The sequence below is a fragment of the Miniopterus natalensis genome, chromosome X, assembly GCF_054644295.1.
Source record: "Miniopterus natalensis isolate mMinNat1 chromosome X, mMinNat1.hap1, whole genome shotgun sequence".
NCBI lineage: Eukaryota > Metazoa > Chordata > Mammalia > Chiroptera > Miniopteridae > Miniopterus > Miniopterus natalensis.
This window is the reverse complement of record NC_142103.1, coordinates 75,940,580-75,964,873: the sequence shown is the minus strand read 5'-3', so window position 1 is coordinate 75,964,873 and position 24,294 is coordinate 75,940,580. Positions and strand designations below refer to the sequence as shown.

At 35.5% G+C, this 24,294-nt stretch overlaps 1 protein-coding gene across 1 annotated transcript in view; it reads left to right on the top strand.

Annotated features, from left to right (window-relative positions):
* The window catches only part of RP2 (RP2 activator of ARL3 GTPase), a 38,483-nt gene extending 14,613 nt beyond the window's left edge, over positions 1 to 23,870 (top strand). The window contains exons 2-5 of the mRNA XM_016218504.2: positions 1,227 to 1,892; positions 6,870 to 6,984; positions 15,880 to 15,965; positions 19,296 to 23,870. Coding sequence (XP_016073990.1) covers positions 1,227 to 1,892; positions 6,870 to 6,984; positions 15,880 to 15,965; positions 19,296 to 19,379 — 951 coding nt within the window. The 3' untranslated portion in view covers positions 19,380 to 23,870. The remainder of the gene's footprint in view (positions 1 to 1,226; positions 1,893 to 6,869; positions 6,985 to 15,879; positions 15,966 to 19,295) is intronic.
* The last annotated feature ends 424 nt before the right edge of the window (positions 23,871 to 24,294 follow it).

Here is a 24,294-nt window from a genome sequence, read left to right as displayed (position 1 = left end):
TAAAAATCTGTTTAGGTTAGTGTTTACTTCTCTTATGGAAAGAGCTGGTCATATTCATTTTCGTGTCTAAAACAATGTTTGGCGCATATTAGGTGTTCAAATGGTTGAATGACTAAAGATCTAGAAAATTAAAGTGACTTTTTCAAGATCATGTTGCTCATTGGTGACAAAATTGAGACTGGAAAATAAGTAACTCTTTTGTTGCATCATGCTAGAGACCAGTGCTCCTTCTAATGCATTATGTAAAACTGGATAAGTACCATATTTATTGTGCAATATTAAGTAAATCACTTTAAGCTAGTTTGATAATGATTAAGGTGATTAAAGTATTGAATTTTTTACAGACTGTATCTATGGGAACCTGTTTCTGGTACACTAATAGTTTTGCATAAAATTTATATACCCACAGAGAGGTAAAACAGTGCAAGTACATTCAAGTAATTTGGAAAAATCAAAATGGCCTTTTAGTGACTGTATTTTGATAGGTCAAAATTTTAAAATTTACTGTTAAAAAGTAATCTAAAAGATTCCAGGCATACTGTTTACAAAATTATGTGAGCTTCAGGTTAGAATATGTAAGGGTGGAAATGCTGAAATTTAAAAAATTACATAGTAGGGAATAGCTCAATAAATGTTTGACTCAAACTTGTACATGAAAGTTCTGACATACCGTGATTCTTATACCTTCAGGTTCTTCCATTTTCTGGAGCATATTGCAGAACTCAGTCAGGGTTTAGAAACTAAGACCCATTCATCAATTTATGGAAGGATAGATAAATATATTTCAATTTGAGTATATTTCCAATTTCAGAAGTGTTTAAAGAAGCAGAAATTTTAAAAGTGAAGCATCAGAAAAAGGATCAGAGCTGAAATATTCCTTAATATCATCCAGTATTCTGTGTGTATGTGTGAGAATTTCCCTGTTTCAAAAAAGTGTTTTTACAGTTGGTATGTTGAAATAGGATCCAAACAATGTCCACACAACAATGTTGATATGTCCTTGAGTCTTCCTTTATCTATAACAGTTTCCTCTCCTGTTTTTCCCTCATGGTTTTTACTTATTGGAAAAAAAATTGTCCTATTCATTTTCTAACTATGCTGCAAAGTCAGAGAGAGTAGGAAGTATTAAGAATTTCAGCACTAAGAATTGTGCCTGGCACCCAATAGACAATTAATATTTGTTGAATAATGTTAATAATACTCAAGGTCTGTCTTTGTCCCTGCAGGTTGATCCAAAAGACTACATGTTCAGTGGACTGAAGAATGAAACAGCGGGTCGCTTACCTGGGAAGGTGGCAGGCCAACAATTTCTCATTCAAGACTGTGAGAACTGTAACATCTATATTTTTGATCACTCTGCTACAATTACTATTGATGACTGTACTAACTGCATCATTTTCCTGGGACCCGTGAAAGGCAGCGTCTTTTTCCGCAACTGCAGAGATTGCAAGTGCGCACTAGCCTGCCAACAGTTTCGTGTGCGAGACTGTAGAAAGCTGGAAGTCTTTTTGTGCTGTGCCACTCAACCCATTATTGAGTCCTCCACAAATATCAAGTTTGGCTGTTTTCAATGGTACTACCCTGAATTAGCTTTCCAGTTCAAAGATGCAGGGCTAAGTATCTTCAATAATAACTGGAGTAATATCCATGACTTTACACCTGTATCAGGAGAACTCAACTGGAGCCTTCTTCCAGAAGATGCTACTATTCAGAGCCATGTTCCTCTGCCTACTACCAAAGAGCTCAGCGCTGTCCGCATTTCCACAGAAGCCAATAGAAGTATCGTTCCCGTAACCCAGGGTCAGAGACAGAAGAACAGTGATGAATCATGCTTAGTGATATTATTTGCTGGTGATTATACTATTGCAAATGCCATGAAACTAATTGATGAGGTAAGGAGAGAGAGAAGAGAAACAGAAATACACCTGGATAAAAACACTCTGCTTTCCAGAGAACTTTCATTCTTTTCAAATTGGCTATTAGAAATACAGATAATCCTTAAGTTATAGGATTGTCTGTAAGCTGGTTGTTTAGGCCTCAAAACACCTTCCCAAAGAAAAATTTTAAAAATATTATTTGATTCAGTAAGCACTTATTACGTGCAAGTTACTCTGTTACTGTATTTCGTTGATTATAGTATGCCCATTTGTTTTTGTACACTTTTGTTACCTGATACACATCTTACAATTGATAGCAACTTAGAGCTGTTGAAATGTAGTATATGCTGGGTTTGGAGATACATTGACAAAATTCTCTGCCCTCAAAGAACTTCTATTCTTTGTAATAAATAATTTCCATGGAAGCTCATGAAAGTGTAGTACTGCATAGTAAAGCATGTCCTTTTATAATTATTTAGTGGGGAAATTTATTTGGTGTTTTAATTGGTTAGGAGACAGGAAAGTCATTTAGGAATGCAACTTTTGGACCCTGTTGTGACCGTGAGAGCAACCTTCACATAACTCTCCTTATTGTCCTTTGCCCTCTTGCAGAAGAATGAGGTGGGAGCTGGGATAGCAGAGGTCATGGGCTCATGAAGAGGGGCTTTGGGTGAGTTTGTGAATAGAGAAAAGTTCTTTGGGTAGCAGCTTCCACTTGAAAAATAACTGGGGGTGTAGAGGTTAGGGGCTCCAGAAGCAGCAGTTCCTGTTTGGTGGGTGCTCCGGTGGGGAGGCAGCGGTAGGATATCTGATTATCCATTAATCAGATGTTCTTCAGGAGGAGCCTGTTTGAATTTAAAAAATCAAACTTACAGAAATGGAGAAGTAAATGGAAAACTCAGCAAGTCTCTTTTGAATGGACTTTTAAAGAGTTGTAACAGTTATGTCAAGAGGAACAATCTTAGGGGGGTGGGAATACTAAAATGACTACCTCTTGTAGATATGCAGACAATGTAGAAAACCCATGTCTGAAATCTGCAAAGTATATCTGAGTTCTAGTTTTCTTTTTCTTTTTTTTTAAAATATATCTTTATTGATTTCAGAGAGAGGAAAGGGAGAGAGAGAGAGAGAGAGAGAGAGAGAGAGAGAGAGGAGAGAGAGAGAGAGAGAAACATCAATGATGAGAGAGTCATTGATCGAGCCCGCAACCCGGGCATATGCCCTGACCAGGAATCGAACCCTGATCGCCTGGATCCCAGGTCAACCGCTGAGCCACGCCCGGCCGGGCCTGAGTTCTAGTTTTCAAAACAGAAGAAGCCAAAATATAATTTTAAGACTGATATTTTATTGTTTTATTATACCAATCTGATGAAAACATGCTATGAATCTGGTAAGATATGGAAAAAAGTGTTTCTAGCCTTTGAGCTAATAATATGTTAATTCAACACCTGAAAGGAAAATATTTTCATTATATTGTATGGAGATTTAAAAAATGCTTCATACAGTTTTCTAAAGATGTAATTATTCAGGTTAAACTCCTTTTTGGTAGGTAATGAGGAGTAGACATAAAGAATATATAGTATGTTTAAATAAAAAAGCCATCAAAACAAACATTGTCTTCATAAGTCATCAGGTGTTCTTAACCTCTGTATCTGATGTATAAAATGACAGTGTTGTGTGCCCTTGCAAGAAATATGACCAGGAAGAGTAAGGTTGTTTAGATGCCCTTCTGGAATACAAAATAATTAAAACAAACAGAAATCTAATAATAATGATAATAGCTAACATTTATATAGTGTTTACTATATACCAGGCACTGTCGTAAGGAATTTAACTCACTTAATTCAGAATAACCTATGAAATAGGTGTCATTGTTCCTCTTTTTACAGATAAGGGAAATGAGCCACAGGGAGGGTAAGTAACTTGCAAAAGGTCACTCAGCTGGTAAATGCAGAGCCATGACTTAAATTCAGGTAATGTGGCTTTGTAGGCTGCATCTTAACCTATGCTGCCTCAGTGGTAAAGGAAAGTTGCTAAATCCCTGGTGGAGCAGGAATGTGACCAAAAGTGCATGGAGTCAAGACAGATACTGTCATCCAGCCTAGAAGGAAAAGCCCTGGGACTTTTTGGCTAGTTGTCCTACCTAATTCTGAAATCACAAAATTAAGAAATGAAAGGAGAACAAAAAGAAGAAAATGTCAAGTACATGTGAAGAGGGTATCAAAAAGTGCTGAAAACCAGTGACCTAAGAGATTGCTCTTTTTTTTTTTTAAGGAAGCTTGAGTTCTTAGGAAAATATATGTAGAAGCTAGTTAATTCTGAGATGGAAAATAATAAAACTTGAGTCTTTCTTGAATTATAACACAAATATCTTAGAACAATCTTAGACTGGAACTGTGATTACTAACTCTTGTGATACTCTAGGAGTATCACAGAATTTTGTTTAACTTATTTCTACAAATTAAACATATTACAATGTAGTTTTTTTTTGAGATAGGAAGTATAAAACTTGAGAGGGTAGAAAGTCCAGAAAAGCTGGGTAAAGCAAAAAGCACATTCCATACGGAGTCAAGAGAAGTTCCTGGGCCTAGTTACCTAAAAATCAGATTTATTGCTTGATGTTACTTAGATCACAGATATGTACCAGATAAATTAGGAAAAAAGTAGTTTGAATTTTTAGAAGTGTTACATAATTCAAGTTGGGCAGTTACCACTACTTTAAAGTCTTTAAAAGTAGAAGAATTTTCATGAAAAAGAGTCTTTTCAAATATCTACAGTGAAATATCAAAATAAAGTTTCATAGTTCATTATTTGTTTTTAGGTAATGGTATTGTGAATTAGTCATCTTACTTTTGTCAATTTATGTGTCTGACTATAAAATGAGAGGTGACGAGCAGCCTGGAAATTAGAAACAGATGTAGGATTGTTTCTAATATTTTAAGTAACTTTGCAGTCATCATCTGGCAGTGATGTCCCTGTAATTTTCTGCTACTTTTTAATTTGTTTCTTTTTTTCTGAGTTGCATTGAGGGCTGTGAAAAAAAATTTGAGTTTGAATCCAAGTTGATGGAATGGTCTGGAATAATGTAGTCATAGGATGAAATACTATTAACCATTAAAACTGACTTTATAGTAGAATAACTGAAAAATGTTCACAGTTAAGTATGTGAACATTTGTAGATTATATAAGTATCTGATCTTTTTTAAGTAGATAAGTCTGGAAAGTTATATAAACTAAAATGTTAACAGTTATGGTTATTCTTAGGAAGTGACTTAAGAGAAAGGTATTCTTTTTTGTAGTTCTATGGATTTTACAATGAACATGTATTATTTCTATAATGAGTGGAAAGTAAACTGGGAGGGTAAAAGGAAGTATACCTATATGGCAGTGACACCTTTAAGTGTGCACCTTGGTTGATATTTCTTTTTCTATTTTTCGTTTTTCAAATGTTCTGTATTGTGCATATATGTTACTTTCATATTAAAAACCCAGTAGACTTTGCTAAAAAATTAAGTGCTTGAATGACTGCATTTTTAAAAACTAATATTTTAAAAATTAATATGTACTCATTGTAGGAAACTATAGAAATAAGTTTAAAAATCATAATGTACTGTACTTTGAATAATCTTTTTTTTTTTAATCCTCATCTGAGGATATTTTTTCCATTGCTTTTCAGAGAGAGTGGAAGGGAGGGGGGAGAGAGAGAGAGACATCGATGTGAGAGAGACACATCGACTGGTTGCCTCCCACACGTGCCCCGGCCAGGGCTGGGGAATAAGCCTGCAACCAAGGTACATGCCCGTGGCCAGAATCAAACCTGTGACCCTTCATTCGGCTGGCCGACACTTAGCCACTGAGCCAAACCGGCTAGGGCTGAATGATCTTTTTAGGAATAATTTTTTATTTATTTAGTCTGTAATCAGATTGTATTTTTTTAAATAAATGTTTTTATTATTGACAATACTATAGATGTCTCCCATTCCCGTCCCCTCCCCTTTACCTAACCCCTACACCCCACCCCAGGCCTTCACCACACTATTGTCTGTGTCAATGGGCTATGCATACAAGCATATAAGTTCTTTGGTTAACCTCTCCCCCCACTACCACCCCCGGAGATATGTCAGTCTGTTCCACGCCCCCATGTCTCGGGACTTATTTTGTTGGTCAGTTTTGTTCATTAGATTCCACAAATAAGTGAGATCGTGTGATATTTGTCTTTCTCTGATTGGCTTATTTCACTTTGCATAATAATCTCCAGGCCCATCCATGCTGTTGCAAAGGGTAAGAGATCCTTCTTTTATACAGCTGCGTAGTATTTGATTAATTGGATTTTAATCACAACTCTGTTACTTAATAGTTGTGTAACCTTGGGCAGGTTTCCTAACCACTATGTGCCTTAGTTTTCTTATCTGTAAAATGAGGATAATAATAGTACCTACTTCGTGAGAGGGTTAAGTGTATTATACACCTAAAGTGCATAAAACTGCCTGGTACAAAGTAAGTACTCCATAAATGTAATCTATCATTATTGTGCTATACTCTATAAGTTTGTATCATGCTTTTAAAAATTATCATTGTTACGTAAGCTTTTCTCCATTTTATTATTTATGTTTAATGACAATGTAACATAATTTGCTTAACCATTCTCCTTTCATTGGACATTTTGTTGTATCACCAAACTAAGGTTTCCATCTGTTAGTTTCAGTCAAAAAATTTTTAATTATGTTTAAAATTTCGAGGGATCATTAACATTTGTTTGACTCTTTATCTTAGCATAGGCATTGTAGTACTAGTTCTTAACCAGAACCACCCATCTGGAAGAAAGAATGTTATATATGTGAAAACATGTTACAGCAAACACTCTGAATTAGAGTTATAACTAAAACAAAAATCAGTGTGCTGTGTCACATTTTATACAGAAAAATACTAGGAAATATTGTTTTAATCTCAGAAGGTCTTTTTAAAATCTAAGTGAAATTCTATTTTCCACAGATGGTTCGTTCAGGCTTTTTCCTGATTCAGACAAAGGAAGTATCAATGAAAGCTGAGGATGCTCAAAGGGTTTTTCAGGAAAGAGCACCTGAATTCCTTCATCTTCTGAACAAAGGTACCTTCTGGATGACTGGTATATTTCTGTGGTTGTCCTCTTGACGTGCTGATTTGATTTACTCTGGCCTTTAGCTTTTCTCTTACATTGCCTTCTCTTTCTCATTTGTTTTATGTTTTCTTCCTACTACTATTCAGAAATGTTCGAAATCAGACATTACATTTTTTTCCTATTGTCTTTCCTTTATTCTATTGTCTTAGTACTGAAAAGTCACATTTATGCGCTTTATTATTATTATTTTTAATTATTTTATTATTGTTGTATTGTTGTACTATACTGAGTGGCCATTTCATCCTCCCTGCCCAGGATTACAAAGCACTTGATAAGGATTATTTCTGTCTTTGGTGTGCTTTGAACATACATGAAAAGTAAGAACTATAAATAAAATGCTATCATATTTATGTATTTGATATGATTGATTAACTTGCCATGCATAATTAGGATTGTTTTTCCCAGTGGGCAAATGCTACCAATAAATTTCAGATACTGGAAATATGTCTCCAAACAGAGGAACTAGAGTTGGTGTGCCCTTCTGTATTGAAGGTGGACAGAGTACTGCTTTTCTTTGAGTGGGAACATTGTTTGCTTAAGGCCCTTCAGACTTCTTGAGTGGGCTGAGCAAATATGTAGAATAATATGCAATACTGATTGGGTATACCCTATAAAGACAGCACACCTGCATTAATATGTTCTTTATGTATAAATAAGTTTAATAAACTACAAAACCTTGTATGAAAATGTTGGAGGATTGTTAAGATAATTTTAATAACTAATGCTGGGTGTGACTCAGCCCTTAAGTGTTAATACAGTATTTCATATACTTTTGTGGTTACTGTAATAGTATCAAGAACTTGCTCCAAGCCAGAGCATGAATATCTACTAGATTATATGTACGAAATTAAGACCTAGCTCCTTTGATGCAACCCTTTTGACATGGGAGCATTCTGATTGAACCTTGAAAATGAACCTTTAAACTTTCAGCAGCTTTCAGAAATTTAATCAAGTAATAAGTGTAATGGGTTTCCTAAAATGTGAGTATCAGGGATGAATTGAGCATATGAGTAGGTCTACATTAATGATTTATATACTCACATAAATGTTAGTGAAGTGGTTTCATCAAATTGCCCTAACCCAAATACAATGTCTGCGTTTAAGTAACACAACATTCCAGATGGAAAAACTACAATGTTCTGTACCCGCAAAAGGTAGAACTAGCCCGGCCGGTATGGCTCAGTGGTTGAGCATTGAACTGTGAACCAGGAAGTCATGGTTAGATTCCTGGTCAGGGCACATGCCTGGGTTGCAGGCTCAATTCCCAGTGAGGGGTGTGCAGGAGGCAGCCAATCAATAACTCTCTCATCATTGATATCTCTATCTCTTTCCCTTCTTCTATCTGAAATCAATGAAAACATTAAAAACAAAGTACAACTAAAACCAGTAGGCAGATGTTATAGGAATTTCAGCAAATAAGTATCCTACAAACAGCTCTTAAAACCAGAGATGCCCATAGGAAGTACTCAAACACTAATGAAGTCAATGTCTAAAGATCATAGGAGCCAGCTTGAAGGAGTTTCCACTGGCCAAATTTGGGACAATTTGAGCATCAAAAAGAATAGTGAAGGGAACTGATTTAACAACAGAAACCCATACATCCATAGTGATAATAAAAAGGGGGGGTTGCCAGTGTGACTCGGTTGAGCGTCGTCCCATGCACCAGGAAGTCGCAGGTTCAATTCTTGGTCAGGGCACACGCCTGGGTGGGTTTTGGGCTCAGTCCCCAATAGGGGCGTGCAGAAGGCAGCTGATTAATGTTTCTCTCTCATGGATGTTTCTATCTCTCTCTCCCTCTCCTTCTGAAATCAATAAAAACATATTTTTTAAAAAGGAGGGAGGGAATACAGGAAAGCTCTTCTGCTCTTTACAGAATACTGTGAGCTAATAAAAGTAGAAGAAATGATAGACTTTGGAAATCACCATTTTCCAACCCCCAGTATAATGATTAATTCAGACAAAGATTATCAGTAGATGTTAAAATTATGGGGGTAAAAGGTGATAAGAAATAGGACATTTATATATTCTAATTCAAAGGGGAAGTATACCTTTACAGCAGAGATTTGGGGATCACCACATTAACCCAGTGATCAAACTTGGCATTACTGATGGTAGGGCAGCCTGACATTGTATTTCTTGTGATGTGACACAGTAAAAAATATGTAACATTACCCATGAAGTATTCTTGCCAAAAATATTTAACCTGAATCTTATCGAGCCAAGACTTAACTTACAGTTTATAGGAAAGAAAGGAAATCTAGGGAAATGTTAAATGACACCATGAAGAAACAATGAGACAAATCCAAAATAGAAGACATTCTACAAGACAACTGGCTAGGCCTCTTCAGACAACATCCTGGAAAGCAAACAAAAATAAGAGGTTAATTCCGTAATAAAAGAAATATAACAACCAAATGCAAGGAATGAAACTTGATTGATCTTGGATTGGAGTAGGGTGAGCTATAAAGCTGTAAAATACATTTTGGGGAAAACTGAGGAAGTTTGAAGATGATATCATGGAATTATTATCAGTATCCTTAAGTATGATAATGGTGGTGTGGTTATATAGGAGATGCATGCTGAAGAGTAAGGTCTGCTGTTTTCCAATGGCTCAGCAAAAGCTAAACGAAGTGTGCATATGCGCACATGTAGCATATGATAAAGCAAATCAGTATATAACCTTGTCCTATGTGTGTCTATTTAAAGCAGGGGTGGGGAACCTTTATTCTGCCAAGGGCCACTTGGATATTTATAACATCATTCAAGGGCCATATAAAATTATCAACTTAAAAATTAGCTGTGAAAAAGCTCCTAGATTTATTGACGTTCAAGTCCCGTCTGCGGTTGCCTTGGCAGGGACAGACCAAATGATTTCGCCAGACGTTCCCCATCCCTGATTGAAAGACACCTTTTTAGTGTATATAATGGATTCATTAACATTGAATTTAGAGCCAGTAGCACTATAATTCAGGCATAAATGAAGCTTACCTAACAGATATTTTCTCGGTAAGGCATATCACAGCCTTCCTAAGCTTAGGAACATTATACAGCACTTCAGCACTACATTTGTGGGCCATTTTAAATGGCAAAATCACTGTGAAAAGGACACTTGTTTACAGAATGAATGCTGAAACAAAAAGGCAGAACATCACTTTGTTCATCTTCACCTGGGAACATGCATGTCAGGCAACTCAGATTTTTTTGCCATTCTGTGTGTGTCCACAAATGACCATGAAAAAACTGCAAGTATCAATTTGAGGGTTACAAGTAAATTTTGCCAAGTAGGCAGATTCGCAAATAAAGAATCCACAAATAATGAGGATCAACTGTATATGTATTTCATGTTAAAATTTTTCCTTTAAGCATCCTGCAAGTTTTGATATGATGCATTTTCATTTAATTCAGGGTTTGGCAAATATGGCCTACTGTATGTTTTATAAATGAAGTTTTATTTGGAGCACAGCCACAATCATTATCGTATCAATTGTTCTGCAGATTTCCTATCTGGCCCTTTACAGAAAACGTATGTTGTTGACCCCCCGATGTAGTTCAGAATATTTTTTTAGTTTCCCTTGAGACTTTTCACTTGATCCATGGATTATCTAGAAATATATTGTTTAATTTCCAAACATTTGGAGATTGTCCAGATGTGTTTCTGTAATAGATTTATAGATTAATGCTATTATGGTCCGAAAATATACATTGTATAATTTCTATTTTCTTTATTCAAAGTTTGTTTTGTGGCACAGAATATAGTGTATCTTGGTGAATATTCTATATACATGTAAAAATATATAATCTGGTTTTGTTTGGTATAATGTTCTATAGATGTCCACTAGGTCAATTTGGTTGATAGTTCTATTCAGGTCATCTATATCCTTACTCATTGTCTGCCTACTTGTTCTATGAATTAGAGAGAGAGGAGTGTCAAAATCTCCAACTATAGCCCTGGCCGGTGTAGCTCAGTGGTTGAAGCATTGGCCCATCCACCAAAGGGTCGCAGGTTCGATTCCTGATCAAGGGCACATACCTGGGTTGCCAGTTTGATCCCTGGCCCCGGTAAGGGTGCATGCGGGAGGCAACCAATGGATGTGTCTTTCTCACATTGATGTTTCTCTCTCTCTGCCTCCCTCCCTGCCTTCCACTTACTCTAAAAAACAACAACAATGGAAACAATAGCCTCAGGTGAGGATTTACAAAATATATATCTAACTATAATTGTGGATTTGTCTGTTTCTCTTTTCAGATCCTATCAGGTTTTGCTTTGTTATTTTGAAACTTGGTTGTTAGATGCATACACATTTAGGATTGTTATGTCTTCTTGGAGAGTCCTTAATGATTATGTAATGTCCTTTTTTGTCTCTCATAATCTTCCTTGTTCTGAAATCTACTTTGTCTGATATATAGCTACTCCAACTTTTGTTTGGTTGTTAGTGTTTCATCATATATCTTTATCTCTTTTCTTTTAACTTATCGAACTCTATATACCTAAAGTGAATTTTTTGTAAACAGCATATAGTTGGTTCTTGCTTTTCAATTCTATCTGCCAATCTCTGTCTTTTAACTGGTGTGTTTAGACCATTCACATTGAAAGGTATTGATATAGTTGGGTCAACATCTACCATCTTGCTAGCTGCTTTCTGTTCCATTTGTTCTTTGTTTCTTGTTGCCTCTTTTTGTTTAGTTGGCTGCTTTTTTAATAATTCCATCTTCTCTATTGACCTTTTATGTGATGGTTGCCTTAGGTCTTACAGTATATATATTTAAATCATTTGAGTCTACCTTATAGTAATATTATACCACTTCATTTATAGTATATAGGGTCCTAATAACATTATATACTCAAATCTTCCCTCTCATTCCTGTCATTATTATATACAGGGTGTCCCAAAAACATGTATACTCACTTTAACAGCTGATAGCTCAGTTGATATTTCTTTCTTTTCAGTCAGACTAAGCTTTGAACAAAGGAAATTCATCCTAAAATGCTACTGGAAGTTTGAAAACACAGTTGAAGTACAAACCCTGCTTTTATAATTATTCAAAGTGTGTATACATTTTTGGGGGGGATGCTTACTTTTCACTCCTTTTCAGGTTTGACTGATTTGAAATAATGGGTGAAGTCAGACTAAGCTTTAAACAAAGAAAATTTATACACTAGACTTTTTTTAAATGGGGATACATAAAAGATAAAGTTTACTGTACAAAACCAGCAACAGTTGACAAATTGAGGGCACGCAAATACCGAACAAAATGATTCTTGATGTTTGCAATTCCGTTGCTTCACATTATCAGCAGTGCCTGGACCAGAACGGTCATCAGTCTGAAAATGAACTGTATGTTAATTAACATTGACTTCATAATCATTCAAAGCGTGTATACATTTTTGGGGGACACCCTATATTTTACTGTTGCATATGCTATAAATATTTAATATGTTGTCAATGTTATTACTTTAAAAATAATAAAAATATAGATAATATTTTACTGGAGGCTTTAGAGCAGAAGAATGTCATGATCCCTTTAAAATGTAACTTTTATCATTCTGGTTGCTCTAAGGGGGAAGCAGAGAACCATCTGGGAGGCTTTTTCTGTAATCTAATTGAGACATGATAGAGGCTTGTTCCAAGGCCATGTTAGATTACACAGAAGAGTTTATTAGATAGGACACTCAGGAATCTTTTTTACTTCAAAGTCTCACAATCTTTTATGATAGTTCAAATATTTAGATTTAAAGCTCCTGCGAACTATTTGATAAGACGTTCACATTAAAACACTAAAAACATGACTAATGATCCTTGTTGACCTCATAGCTCAGTTTGAAATAATCACAGTAATTGTAGTCATTATTATTAGATAGAAAGACAAATAGGTCTGCTTAAAAAGTACAGTCAGCATTGTAGTTTTTTTAATTTAGGATTATCCATACATGTTAATCAAAATTGATGCATGTATCTACCTTTTTTGTTAGTGATTGTTTTTTGGCAAATTATTAGGTCACTTATCAGAAGTTCATAATATTCTATTAAAAAAATATCAACCAAGTTACATACTTGGGTAATTCTACCAAAATTGGATTTCTGAATTCTGAACTCTGTTGTCTTTGTAGAATACAGGAACTTTCAGTAATAAATGTCTAACTTAAAAAAATATGTCTACTGTATATCCTTGTACTGATCCCGACTAAAAGCATACCAAATTCTACCTTAATTCAAATTTTCCACTTTCTGCAAAGCTGGAAACCCTACATTTATTATCAACGTTTTCTTTTTAGTTCAGTATTTATGTGGTTTAAAGTGCTTTTTAAACTCTTTTGCAAATTTCCAAATATACTATCTCTATTCAAAAGTATAGAGTACAATGACCCCATGTGTATCCATCCCCATTTTATCAACTTTTGCCCTGCTTTAAAAGTTTTGTACTCTCCTTTTGCTGAAATATTTTAATCAAATTTTAACATGTCTTGTCATTTCACCCCTAAATATTACAATGAGTGTCTTCTTAATGAAACAAAATTAAAAATAGATGTTTTAAGTAACCACAATATATTATCACATCTATCATGATTAACAATTCCTTAATCTCATACCCAGTCCATATTCAAATTTCCCTGTCTAAAAACATTCTTTATGTATGTTTACAGTTAATTTGATCCAGATCTAAAATTGTCCCACTCATTGTTTTGTATCTTGTATTTCTCTTAACCAGAAACAGGTGTTCCTCTACCCCTTTTTGTTTCATGCCCTTGTCTTGTAAAAAAAAAAAAAAAAAAAAAAAAAAACAAAAAACCTGGTCAGTTGTCCTGTAGTGTGCATGGGTTTGTTTAATTTGTTCCTCTACCTTTCTTGTAAACTACAACTTAGATCAAAGCCTTGTTTACACTCACTCTTAGGGGTTTTTTTGGCAAGAATATTTCACAGGTGGTACTATTTCCTATATCATTACATGAGAGGGCACATAACGTTTGATTATTGCGCTTTTAGTGATACTAAAATTGATTAAGTTCCAATGGTGACAATCTTCTTGTTGAAATTTCCTGTCAGTGTTCCCTGTGGGATGCTAAAAACATTGATGATTGTTGCCTGAGCCAATTATTTTATTGGGAGTTGCAAACTGATCATTTTCTAATGGTGTCACTACCTCTGTATTTATTAATGGATGTTAGAACTTCTTGTGCACCAGAACTGTTTGGCTAATTTGAAATATGCTTCATATCAGAAAAGAAAAATAAATAAAGGGAAATGATTAAGCATCAATTTTCAGAGTAATGATTTGGTGCCCTAGCAACCTACATTGGTATCCAGTGAATTTTGTTTGTTACTCTCTTTTCTAAATACCCTTATGAGCTCATGACTTTTCATATATTCAGTATGTTTTAATAAATTTTAGCTGTCACTATTCTGATCTCATTGAGTCTCATCTTTGGCCATTGGGAGCTCCTTGAAGCTGGCTCCTGTGTCCTTTTGATACAACCCCATTGGCCTTTGGCAGCCTCATTGCTTTTTGTTTCAACAAGGTATTCCACGTTGATCTTACCCATTTCTTGCCTTAGACACAGAATCATTCATTTTTCTGAGAAAAGGTTCCCCAGTTACCTTCTTTTCTTTATTCAGCACCTGTCTTGATTTACACACTGTGATGCTGAAACTCACACTTTATTTTGTTCTCTGTATCTAATTGTATAGTCGACTGTTGATATATCCTATCTTCTCTGTATTTGTTGCCTGTACTAAATCACAGACCCTCAGTTATTTTGGTGCCCAGTGTAGTGTGATCTTTTCTCTCATTCTTGTACCTTGCCCTGTGGCACATGACTACATTCACCTTAGTATTTCATTACTTAGTACTTCATCATTCTCTGTTGTTCTGTATTTGTTTAATGGGTTTATGTCTTTTTTCAAGAAATTTGTAATTTCATGGAGGTCAGGACTTCTCCATTACTGTAGGAGACAAAAAGCAAATCTATTAAGAATACAGTGATAGCTGAATAAATATTAATTGAATTGAAGGGCATATTTTGCCTGGCTGACTTATGTTTGTCACCAATTTGACATTGGTAGTGTCAGTGCTACATTTAAATCCAGAACTTAAAGTGCAGGTGGTTTAAAAGTATACAAATTAATGTATGGGAAAGGAAGCATAAATATTCTATTCAGAGAATGAAAACAAATAAAACATTTGGTCATTGGATCTAGAATATAGTTTTAAGGCACACTCGAGAAAAATACTTCACATAGTCATTACTTTTGGTGCCTGGCCTCAATTCCTACTTGGCTTAGCTTCATTATTGGTAGCCCAGAACTTGGCTGGTAAGTAGGAGAGTTGGAAGTAAGGCTGGCTGCCTGGCAAAATCTACTTATGTTGAATTGCTTTTGACCTTTTTTGTCATTTTGTCAACTGTTTTTTGTAATGCTAAATGGGTGGGCTTTTTATGGTTTTTATAGATGAATGAAAACCAGAAAAGCCAGACTATTTATAACACTTAAAAATGTGATAGTCACCCTGGTTGGTATGGCTCAGTTGGTTGGAGCATTGTCCCATGCACCAAAAGCTTGCAGGTTGGATTCCCGGTCAGGGAACATACCTAGGTTACAGGGTTGATCCCCAGTCGGGGCTCATTCAGAAGGCAACCAATCTATGTGCCTCTCTCATCTCTCTCTCTTTCTCTCCCTCTCCCTCTCCCTCCCTCTCATAGCTGAAATGCTGTGTCCCGTCTATCTACTTCCTTCATCCTTTTCTTTTACTTCCAAAGAGGCTAGAGATTCTTCAGAGAAAAACAAAAAGATTAATTTCAGAATAGATTTGTATTCTTGATAAGACAGCACTTCTTCGGTTTGCTTATAGGTCCTGTTATTGCCTTGGAGTTTAATGGAGATGGTGTTGTAGAAGAATGTCAAATTGTTGTCAACGAGATATTCAAGAGTACCAAGGTACAAGATTTCATTGACTGTATTTCTTCTTTTTTAGCCCCTTTTTGAACTGAGTTCAGCATGGCTCAGCACTGCTGCTCTCCTGGCCACTGGCCCAGACATTCCTTGAAGACCCCAGGTATTCTCCTGGGACCGCATTCTCCTGGTGAGAGGGCACCCTGCCTGGGCTGCTTGGAGTAGCTCTACTGCAAAGCAGGCCCTGACCTCTCCCCTGACACTCCAACCTGCTGGCAGCCTCTATTCGGGCACTTACATAGGGTCAAGGTCCTGTCCTTTGCTCCCCACAATAACAGGGTTCTCCTTGAAGACTGCCCTGGTTTGAGCCAGCTCCACCTCCCAAACCCCAGCCTGGGCGTGGCACTCTTTAAAAAATGTGCTTTGGTCGAAAACAGACACCCTATCCACAGGTCCCCAGAATCCAGGGCTTCTTTTCGTGACCTAGAAGGAGCACATGTCAGGCAAGGCAGGGACAACTTCGGATAGACTGCTTCAGAGCCAGAGAGAATTTCCAGCATCTCTGGCTACCTTCAAATCAGTCTCCAGGAAATTCAGCCTCATAGACCCCCTAAAGCTCATGTGTGTCATCTCACATCTCCCAATATCATCTCTGAGAAAAGCACCGGGCCCCTGAATAACCCCAAGGTATTCCAAGGATCCCAGACTCTTTCTCAAGGGCTCTCCAAGACCCTCTACCTCTGTGAAAAGCTCCTAGTAGGCTTCTGGAAACATCCCTCTCCCCCATTCCTAGGGGTGAACCCCAAGACTCTAGAACAACTCTCCTTTTAATCTTACAAATCACCCCAAGGACCTAAAGACCTCCCTCAGGAAGTTTCCAGAAAAATAGGGACTTGTACTGTGAACAGTAAGGCTATAAAAATGCCCCCACCTTTGAGCAAATGCCAGGGCTCCCCTCCAACCCATTTTCCAGAGAGATCCCCAAGGTTCCAGAAATATCTGTCTTCCAAACTTCCCAATGATCTGGGGATACCTCATCTCCCAAAGCAAACCCCAGTAATCTAGAGGCCTCTTCACCTCTGAGGAAACCCCAGGGGTCCATAAAAGTCCATGCTCTCAGGGACAACCTCAGAATCCAACTTACTCCTGAGATACCTCCAGGACCCTAGGATCATCATTTTGTAGGACACCCAGCATCCCCATTAATCTTCCACCTGCCAGAGAGAACCCCCAGAATCCCTTAAGTACCCCAAATCAGCTCCAGACCCTTGCATCCCTCAAAACCCCCACCCCTGAATTTCCCATTTCACAACTGCCTGGAGCTACAGACCAGGCGAGCTGCACGTGACTTCCCCACGTCCTGGGCAGGGTTCTGGGACCAACTAGTATTTATATTTCAATCAAAACTTTTCATTTCCTTTTCCTTACAATCAAATGGTACTTTTTAGCCCTAGTGTTGCATGGAATTTTTTTAAAAAGGCAGATCATGACTTTTAGAACCTACGATAAATAATTGGAAGCTAAGCTTTGTTTTTTCCTCGCCAAACTAAAATATTAATGGCTTACAAATTTATAAAATAAGAATGTACAGTGGTACCTCAGTTTTCAAATGTGATCCGTTCCGGAAGACCGTTTAAGTTCTGAAACATTCAAAAACCAAAGGATCAACAGCTGACAGCTGGGCCTCAGGATCTTGCCCTCAGCGGAAGCCGTGTGGCATGTTCGACTTCCGAGGCGTGTTGGAAACCGAAGCATTTACTTCCAGGTTTACAGCATTCGTAACCCTAAATGTTTGTCAAAGGAGACCTTCGAAAACCGAGGTACCACTGTACTTCTTAAAAACTTTCAATAATACTTAAGTTTCTAAAGTAAAAAGTCTCACCAAATGTTTCGTCAAGTACTTTTTTAAAAATAGTGAATGATATATTAAAAATGTTATATGGATGGTTTGACTTAATGATTTTTCGACTTTAAGTGACAGGCATTTAGTAGGAACCATACTTCTAGCAATATGCTTTACCTTACTCTCTCATAAGCTGGACAGCTGCAGGGAGCCACAGCCCCAGTCAGCCCAGCCATTAAGAGGGTGAACAACCAATACTCTACAGGGTGTATTCACTGTGTTAGGTGATTTTGCCCAACTGTAGGCTAATGTAAGTGTTCTGAGCATGTTTAAGGTAGGCTAGGCTAAGCTATGATGTTCAGTAGGTTAGGTGTATAAAATGCATTTTCAACTTATATTTTTAACTTATGATGGGTTTATCTGTATTTCTAAGATTATATACTTTAGACAGAGGATCCCATTGCCATGTTTGCTTTTATTTGTTTCAGTAATGCTTCCTCAAAAATTGAACTGGAGCTTTATCTATAAATCATTACATATAGGTATTTTCTACATATGTTGATGAGGTTGCATATTTAAGAATTTCAGACTTAATATAACTCAAAAACCAAACATATAAGAAGATTAAATGTGTGTGTGTGTGTGTATATATATATATATATATATATATATATATATGATTTTTCATAAATGAGAGGAAATTTTTGTTTTTTATAGTCTAATTTGGCTTATGGTTCCTTGAATTTGCATAATTTAAAGTATTTTGTCTTTTATCTCATTTTATCATCACATACTATTAAGGTTGAGGGAAAATATAATCAGATTGAATAGAAAAGGAAACAGAGAGAAAATGGTTATATGTTATGTTTTTAGGTCTGAATGAGTTAAAGATTATCTAATCCATCTTTCTCATTTTACAGACGTGGAAACTGAGCCTAGGAGAGGTTTATTTAATTTTCTGCATCATACAGCTAGTTTATTATAAAGCTAGAATGGAACTCAGATCTCCTCTGTTTCCTATTTGTAAATGCTATTTTTGAATGGTCCTATTGAGTACTGCTTTATTGTTGTTCAGAAAATAGTTCATTTTAAATTAGTAATATATCTTTAGCAGCTTTTTAAAAAGATAATCTCAAGTTTTACTTCTCAGCCTACTGAAGTTGTTTCTAGAAAACAGAAGAAACTAAGAGTTTTTTAAATACAACTCTTTATTCAGTAGCTTTCATAATATTGAGTGCTGTATATTTAAAAACAGTAAAATTCCAGGTGTAATAAAATACAAATGAAGTATTATGAAAGCAAAGACCTTAATTAAATCATAAGTAAGTACTTTTAAAGGAGCTCAATTTACATTATACCTATTGAAACTATATTGCATGGATTCTACAGAAAATCTACACATTAAATATTATAAACGATGTATTTGTATTTCTTTTAAATAGCAAGCTTGTGACTTTGTTCTGTGGAGAACTTGGGCTTTGGAATTTGGGGATTACTAGTATTTATTTTTGTTTCTTTTATATTTAAAATAGACATTTGTATCACAAAACAAGGAGACAGCGTCTAAAGATATAGACGGCTTCTACAACTTTGCCGATATACAGATGGGAATATGAAGTGCATCATGGAACCAGGGACTTGGTATTAAAGCCCTTCTCAATTTGTGTATTAGCAATGGCTTTTACTAAGGCTAATATTGTTAAAGCTAATTCTTCAATAAATTCTTAAATATTGCATCATTTACTTGAGAGAAAAAAATAGTCCATTTTAAATTAAGTAGTTTTAATCAGCTTAAAAACTATTTAACCCACTTCGATAAACTTGCATTTTGATTCTCTGCATATGATACTGTTATTAGAAAATAGAAGTGGCTAACAGTTCATGATTTTAATCCTAATTAAATGTTCTTTCAAATGTCTAATAATTTAAACTTTCCTCAGTGCTCCATAATATTTGTTTGAGAATATATTCCATTGCTTATTTTCTTTTTTAACTTAGAGGGATTTGTTACTAGTTGATCAATTGGAATGAACCTATATGCATTCTTTCATGTACACACATCCAATCAAAGAATTGCTTCCTAGTTGCATACTATGGCAAATGAGATTTTGTACACATACTTGACATAATACTTTGTAAATTGAATTTTTAAGTTAATAGGTATTTGATAACTGGTTTTGCAAGTAGCTCTACTAACTGATGTTTGTATAGCTGTTTAAAGACTACTTTTTGAGTAGTATGATTATTTGAATAATTTCTACCCTCTTTAGTTTTTTAATACAACTGCTAGGTGACTCTTCTGTTTCCTGGTAAGAAAAAGTATATGTAACACTAAAACTATAGAGGCCCAATCACCAGCAGTTTTCAAAAAGGTGATTACTGTTTTATCAACTCTTGTGGGATACTAGGAGAATCAGAATAAAACCTTGTGATGTTTAGGTAAGAAATACTTAGGCATGATGATAAACTATGCAGATTAAAAAGCTAGATAAATTTTATTTTCATTAGATATGCCATTCATATCAAGTAATTTTCAACCATGATAAAAATTATTTTGGTTACTTTAAAGCATTATTTTCCAAATCAGCCTACCATAATAATTTACCAGGAGGCAAGGGACAGCTACTTGTTTAAAAGTCCAATAAGGGACCCAGTTCCCAGATGCACCAATTCAGCCTCCAGGGAAAACTCTGTTTTAAGGGGTTTATTGTAATCTGAAGTAATCGGTTCAGAAGACATTGAGAGGCTGATCTTGTGTAAAGTAACTGTACCTACCATCTACTTCTCATATAGCAGCTAATAGGAAATAAGCTTTTATAGGTCTATTTTTTAAAAGAACCTTAAATTTAATTCTATTTTGATAAAACCAAGACTGAAAATAGCCACTTGTAAAAATTCCTCTTATGATTGTTACTAAAAATGTATTTTCATGTTTAAACTGTTTTTTGGATATTTTCATATTAATTTATAACTACTACACTGAATTGTGTTGATGTCCAGAAGTAATACATTAAAAGACTTTTCGCCTGGCCAGCATGGCTCAGCGGTTGAGCATCGACCTAGGATCCAGAAGATCGAGGTTCGATCCCCAGTCGGGGCACATGCCCAGGTTGCGGGCTCAATCCCCCGAAGGTGGGTTGCAGGAGGTAGTCTATCAATGACTCTCATCATTGATGTTTCTCTCTCTCTCTCTCCCTCTTCCTTCCTCTCTCTGAAATCAATAATTTATAATATATATATAATACATATATATATGTATATATACTTTTCACTTGAAATTAGTAATATTGAGCACTTATCCTGTGCCTGGCCTTATGCTAACCATTAGCATTGCATTATTTCAATCTTTTTTTAAAATTTATCTTTATTGTTGAAAGTACTTACAGATGTCCCTTTTTTCCCTCATTGATCTCCACCCCCCAGGCCTACTGCACTATTGCCTGTATCCATGGGTTATGCACATATGCATATAAATTCTTTGGTTAATCTCTCCCCACACCCCCTCCCCCTTCCCTCTGAGATTCATCAGTCTGTTCCATGCTTCCATGTCTCTAGATCTGTTTTGTTCATCAGATTATTTTGTTCATTAGGTTCCACATGTAAGTTAGATCATGTGATACTTGCCTTTCTCTGATTGGCTTATTTCACTTAGCATAATGCTCTCCAGATCCATCATCCATGCTGTCTCAAAGGGCAAGAGATCCTTCTGTACCACAGTTTTTTTATCCACTCATCTACTGATGGGCACTTGTTAAGATCTGTTTCCAAATCTTAATTATTGTAAATAGTGCTGCTGTGAACATAGGGGTGCATATATTCTTTCTGATTAGTGTTTCGGGATTCTTAGGATATATTCCTAGAAGTGGGATCACTGGGTCAAATGGCAGTTCCATTTTTAGTTTTTTGAGGAATCTTCATATAGTTTTCCATAGTGGCTGCACCAGTCTTCATTCTCACCAGCAGTGAACTAGGGTTCCCTTTTCTCCGCATGCTCACTAACACTTATTTGATTTGTTGATGGTGGCCATTCTGACAGGTGTGAGGTGATACCTCATTGTCATTTTAATTTGCATCTCTCTGATGATTATTGACTGAGCATTTTTCCATATATCTCTTGGCCATCTGTATGTCCTCTTTAGAGAAGAGTCTATTTTGGTCCTTTGCCCATTTTTTAATTGGATTGTTTGTCTTCCTTTTGTTAAGTTGTATGAGTTCCTTATATATTTTGGATAGTAACCTCTTATCAGATGTATCATTGGCAAATATGATCTCCCATACAATGGGATTCCTTTCCATTTTGTTGATGGTTTCTTTTGTTGTGCCGCAGCTTTTTATTTTGATGTAGTCCCATTTGTTTAATTTTCTCCTTTGTTTCCCTTGCCCTAGGAGATATATTGGCAAACATTGCTATGAGAGATGCCTGAGATTTTGCTGCCTATGGTTTCTTCTAGGATTTTTATGGTTTCATGACTTACATTTAAGTCTTTTATCTATTTTGAATTTATTCTTGTGAATGGTGTAAGTTGGTGGTTTAGTTTCATTTTTTTGCATGTACCTGTCCATTTTCCCAGCACCATTTATTGAAGAGACTGTCTTTACTCCATTGTGTGCTCTTGCCTCCTTTGTCAAATATTAATTGAACGTAAAAGCTTGGGTTGATTTCTGGGTTCTCTGTTCTGTTCCATTGGTCTAAATGCCTGTACTTGTGCCAGTACCAGGCTGTTTTGATTACAGTGGCTTTGTAATATAATTTGATATCCGCTATTGTGATCCCTCCAACTTTGTTCTTCTTTCTCAAGATTGCTGTGGCTATTCGGGGTCTTTTTTGGTTCCATGTACATTTTTGGAGTATTTGTTCTAGATGTGTGAAATACATTATTGGTATTTTAATAAGGGATTGTGTTGAATCTATAGATTGCTTTGGGTAGTGCAGACATTTTAATGATGTTAATTCTTCCAATCCATAAACAGTATATTCTTCCACTTGTTTGTATCTTCCTTTATTTCTTTTTTCAACATCCTGTAGTTTTCCAAGTACAGGCCTTTTACCTCTTCGGTTAAGTTTTATTCCAAGGTTTCTTTTGTTGTTGTTGAAATTGTAAATGGGATTGTTTTCGGTTATTTTTAGTTTCTCTTTCTTAGAGTTCTTCATTATTGGTGTATAAAAATGTCATCAATATCTGCATGTTAATTTTGTATCCTGCTACTTTGCTGAATTCATTTTTTAAATCTAGTAGTTTTTTGGTGGGGTCTTTAGGGTTTTCTATATATAATATCATGTTATCTGTGAATAATGACAGTTTCAATTCCTCCTTTCAATCTTCTTTAAGAGCACTCTACATTTACTACATAATCAACCTCTCCTTTAAATCAAAGTGACTTCATAAGATGCAAAAACAAAGGGGCAACAGGTTTAATATAATTTTGATCATAATTTACAAATGAGCTTTGCAGGTAGTGGTCAAAGGGCATTAATTTTTCCCATAGTTAAGCTAAATTAAACACGTTCCTTCTAGTCATGATTACATTATTAAAAACTCAGGAATATAACATATAAGGGAGATGTTAATTTAAAATTTCCACTAAATTTAGTATTTTTAACCAAAGCCCAAATTTTTATCTTCTTCAGTTAGATAAGAGATACTACCCAAGTCTAATTTGTCTTTAAGGACAGTCATTTGGCTTCTGAATGTTTGAAAAGATTTTTAAAAATTAGTATTATGGTCGTTGATTCTATAATTCTAAACTTTGCTAACAATTATGGTATACTACATTTCCTTTCTGAATAGCTTTTGAATTCATGAAAAATTAGTAATTTTTAAGTTATACGTGTGTAAGCATTATATTAGCTTATTTCTCGTGTTGATAGTACTGCTTATGGTTTAGTACTGTTTTTGCTTCTGTATATTTATGTGTAACTTTTATATGTAATTTATCTAGTGTTTTTAAAATGTGATTTGTAATAAATGTTGTTAAAATGAAAATGGCTTAACACTAATTTTTGAAGAGCATTTCTATAACATACATTTACTCATACATGTGCCAAAATTTGATCATGACACAATTTTTTAATGATAAAAGTAAAATAAAATGTTCTAATCTCTGTCTCAATGGAATGAGAAGTGAGCTGTATGCCGTGTGTGTGTGTGTGTGTGTGTGTGTGTGTGTGTGTGTGTGTGTGTGTGTGTACACAAAGCACTTTGGAGAAATGCAAAGTAGAAAACCTGTTTTAATCTAATGACTTTTCAATATAAGTCTTCCTTTGTTAAAAGATACATTTTATTATGATTGAATACTTACTAAGATTAGACAACTTTCTCTTTTATATTTAAGAAAATAATGAATTGTTTCTAATATACTTTTTTTTTTTAAGTATTGTGCGTTCACCACCCCAAGTCAAGTCTCCTTCCACCATTTATCCCCCCTTTACCCTCTTCTACCTCCTCTGTGATAAACTTTTTTTGGGTTTATACAAATGGATCTTATTTTTAAATCACTACCAAATTTACCAGCCTATTGTACATACCTTCT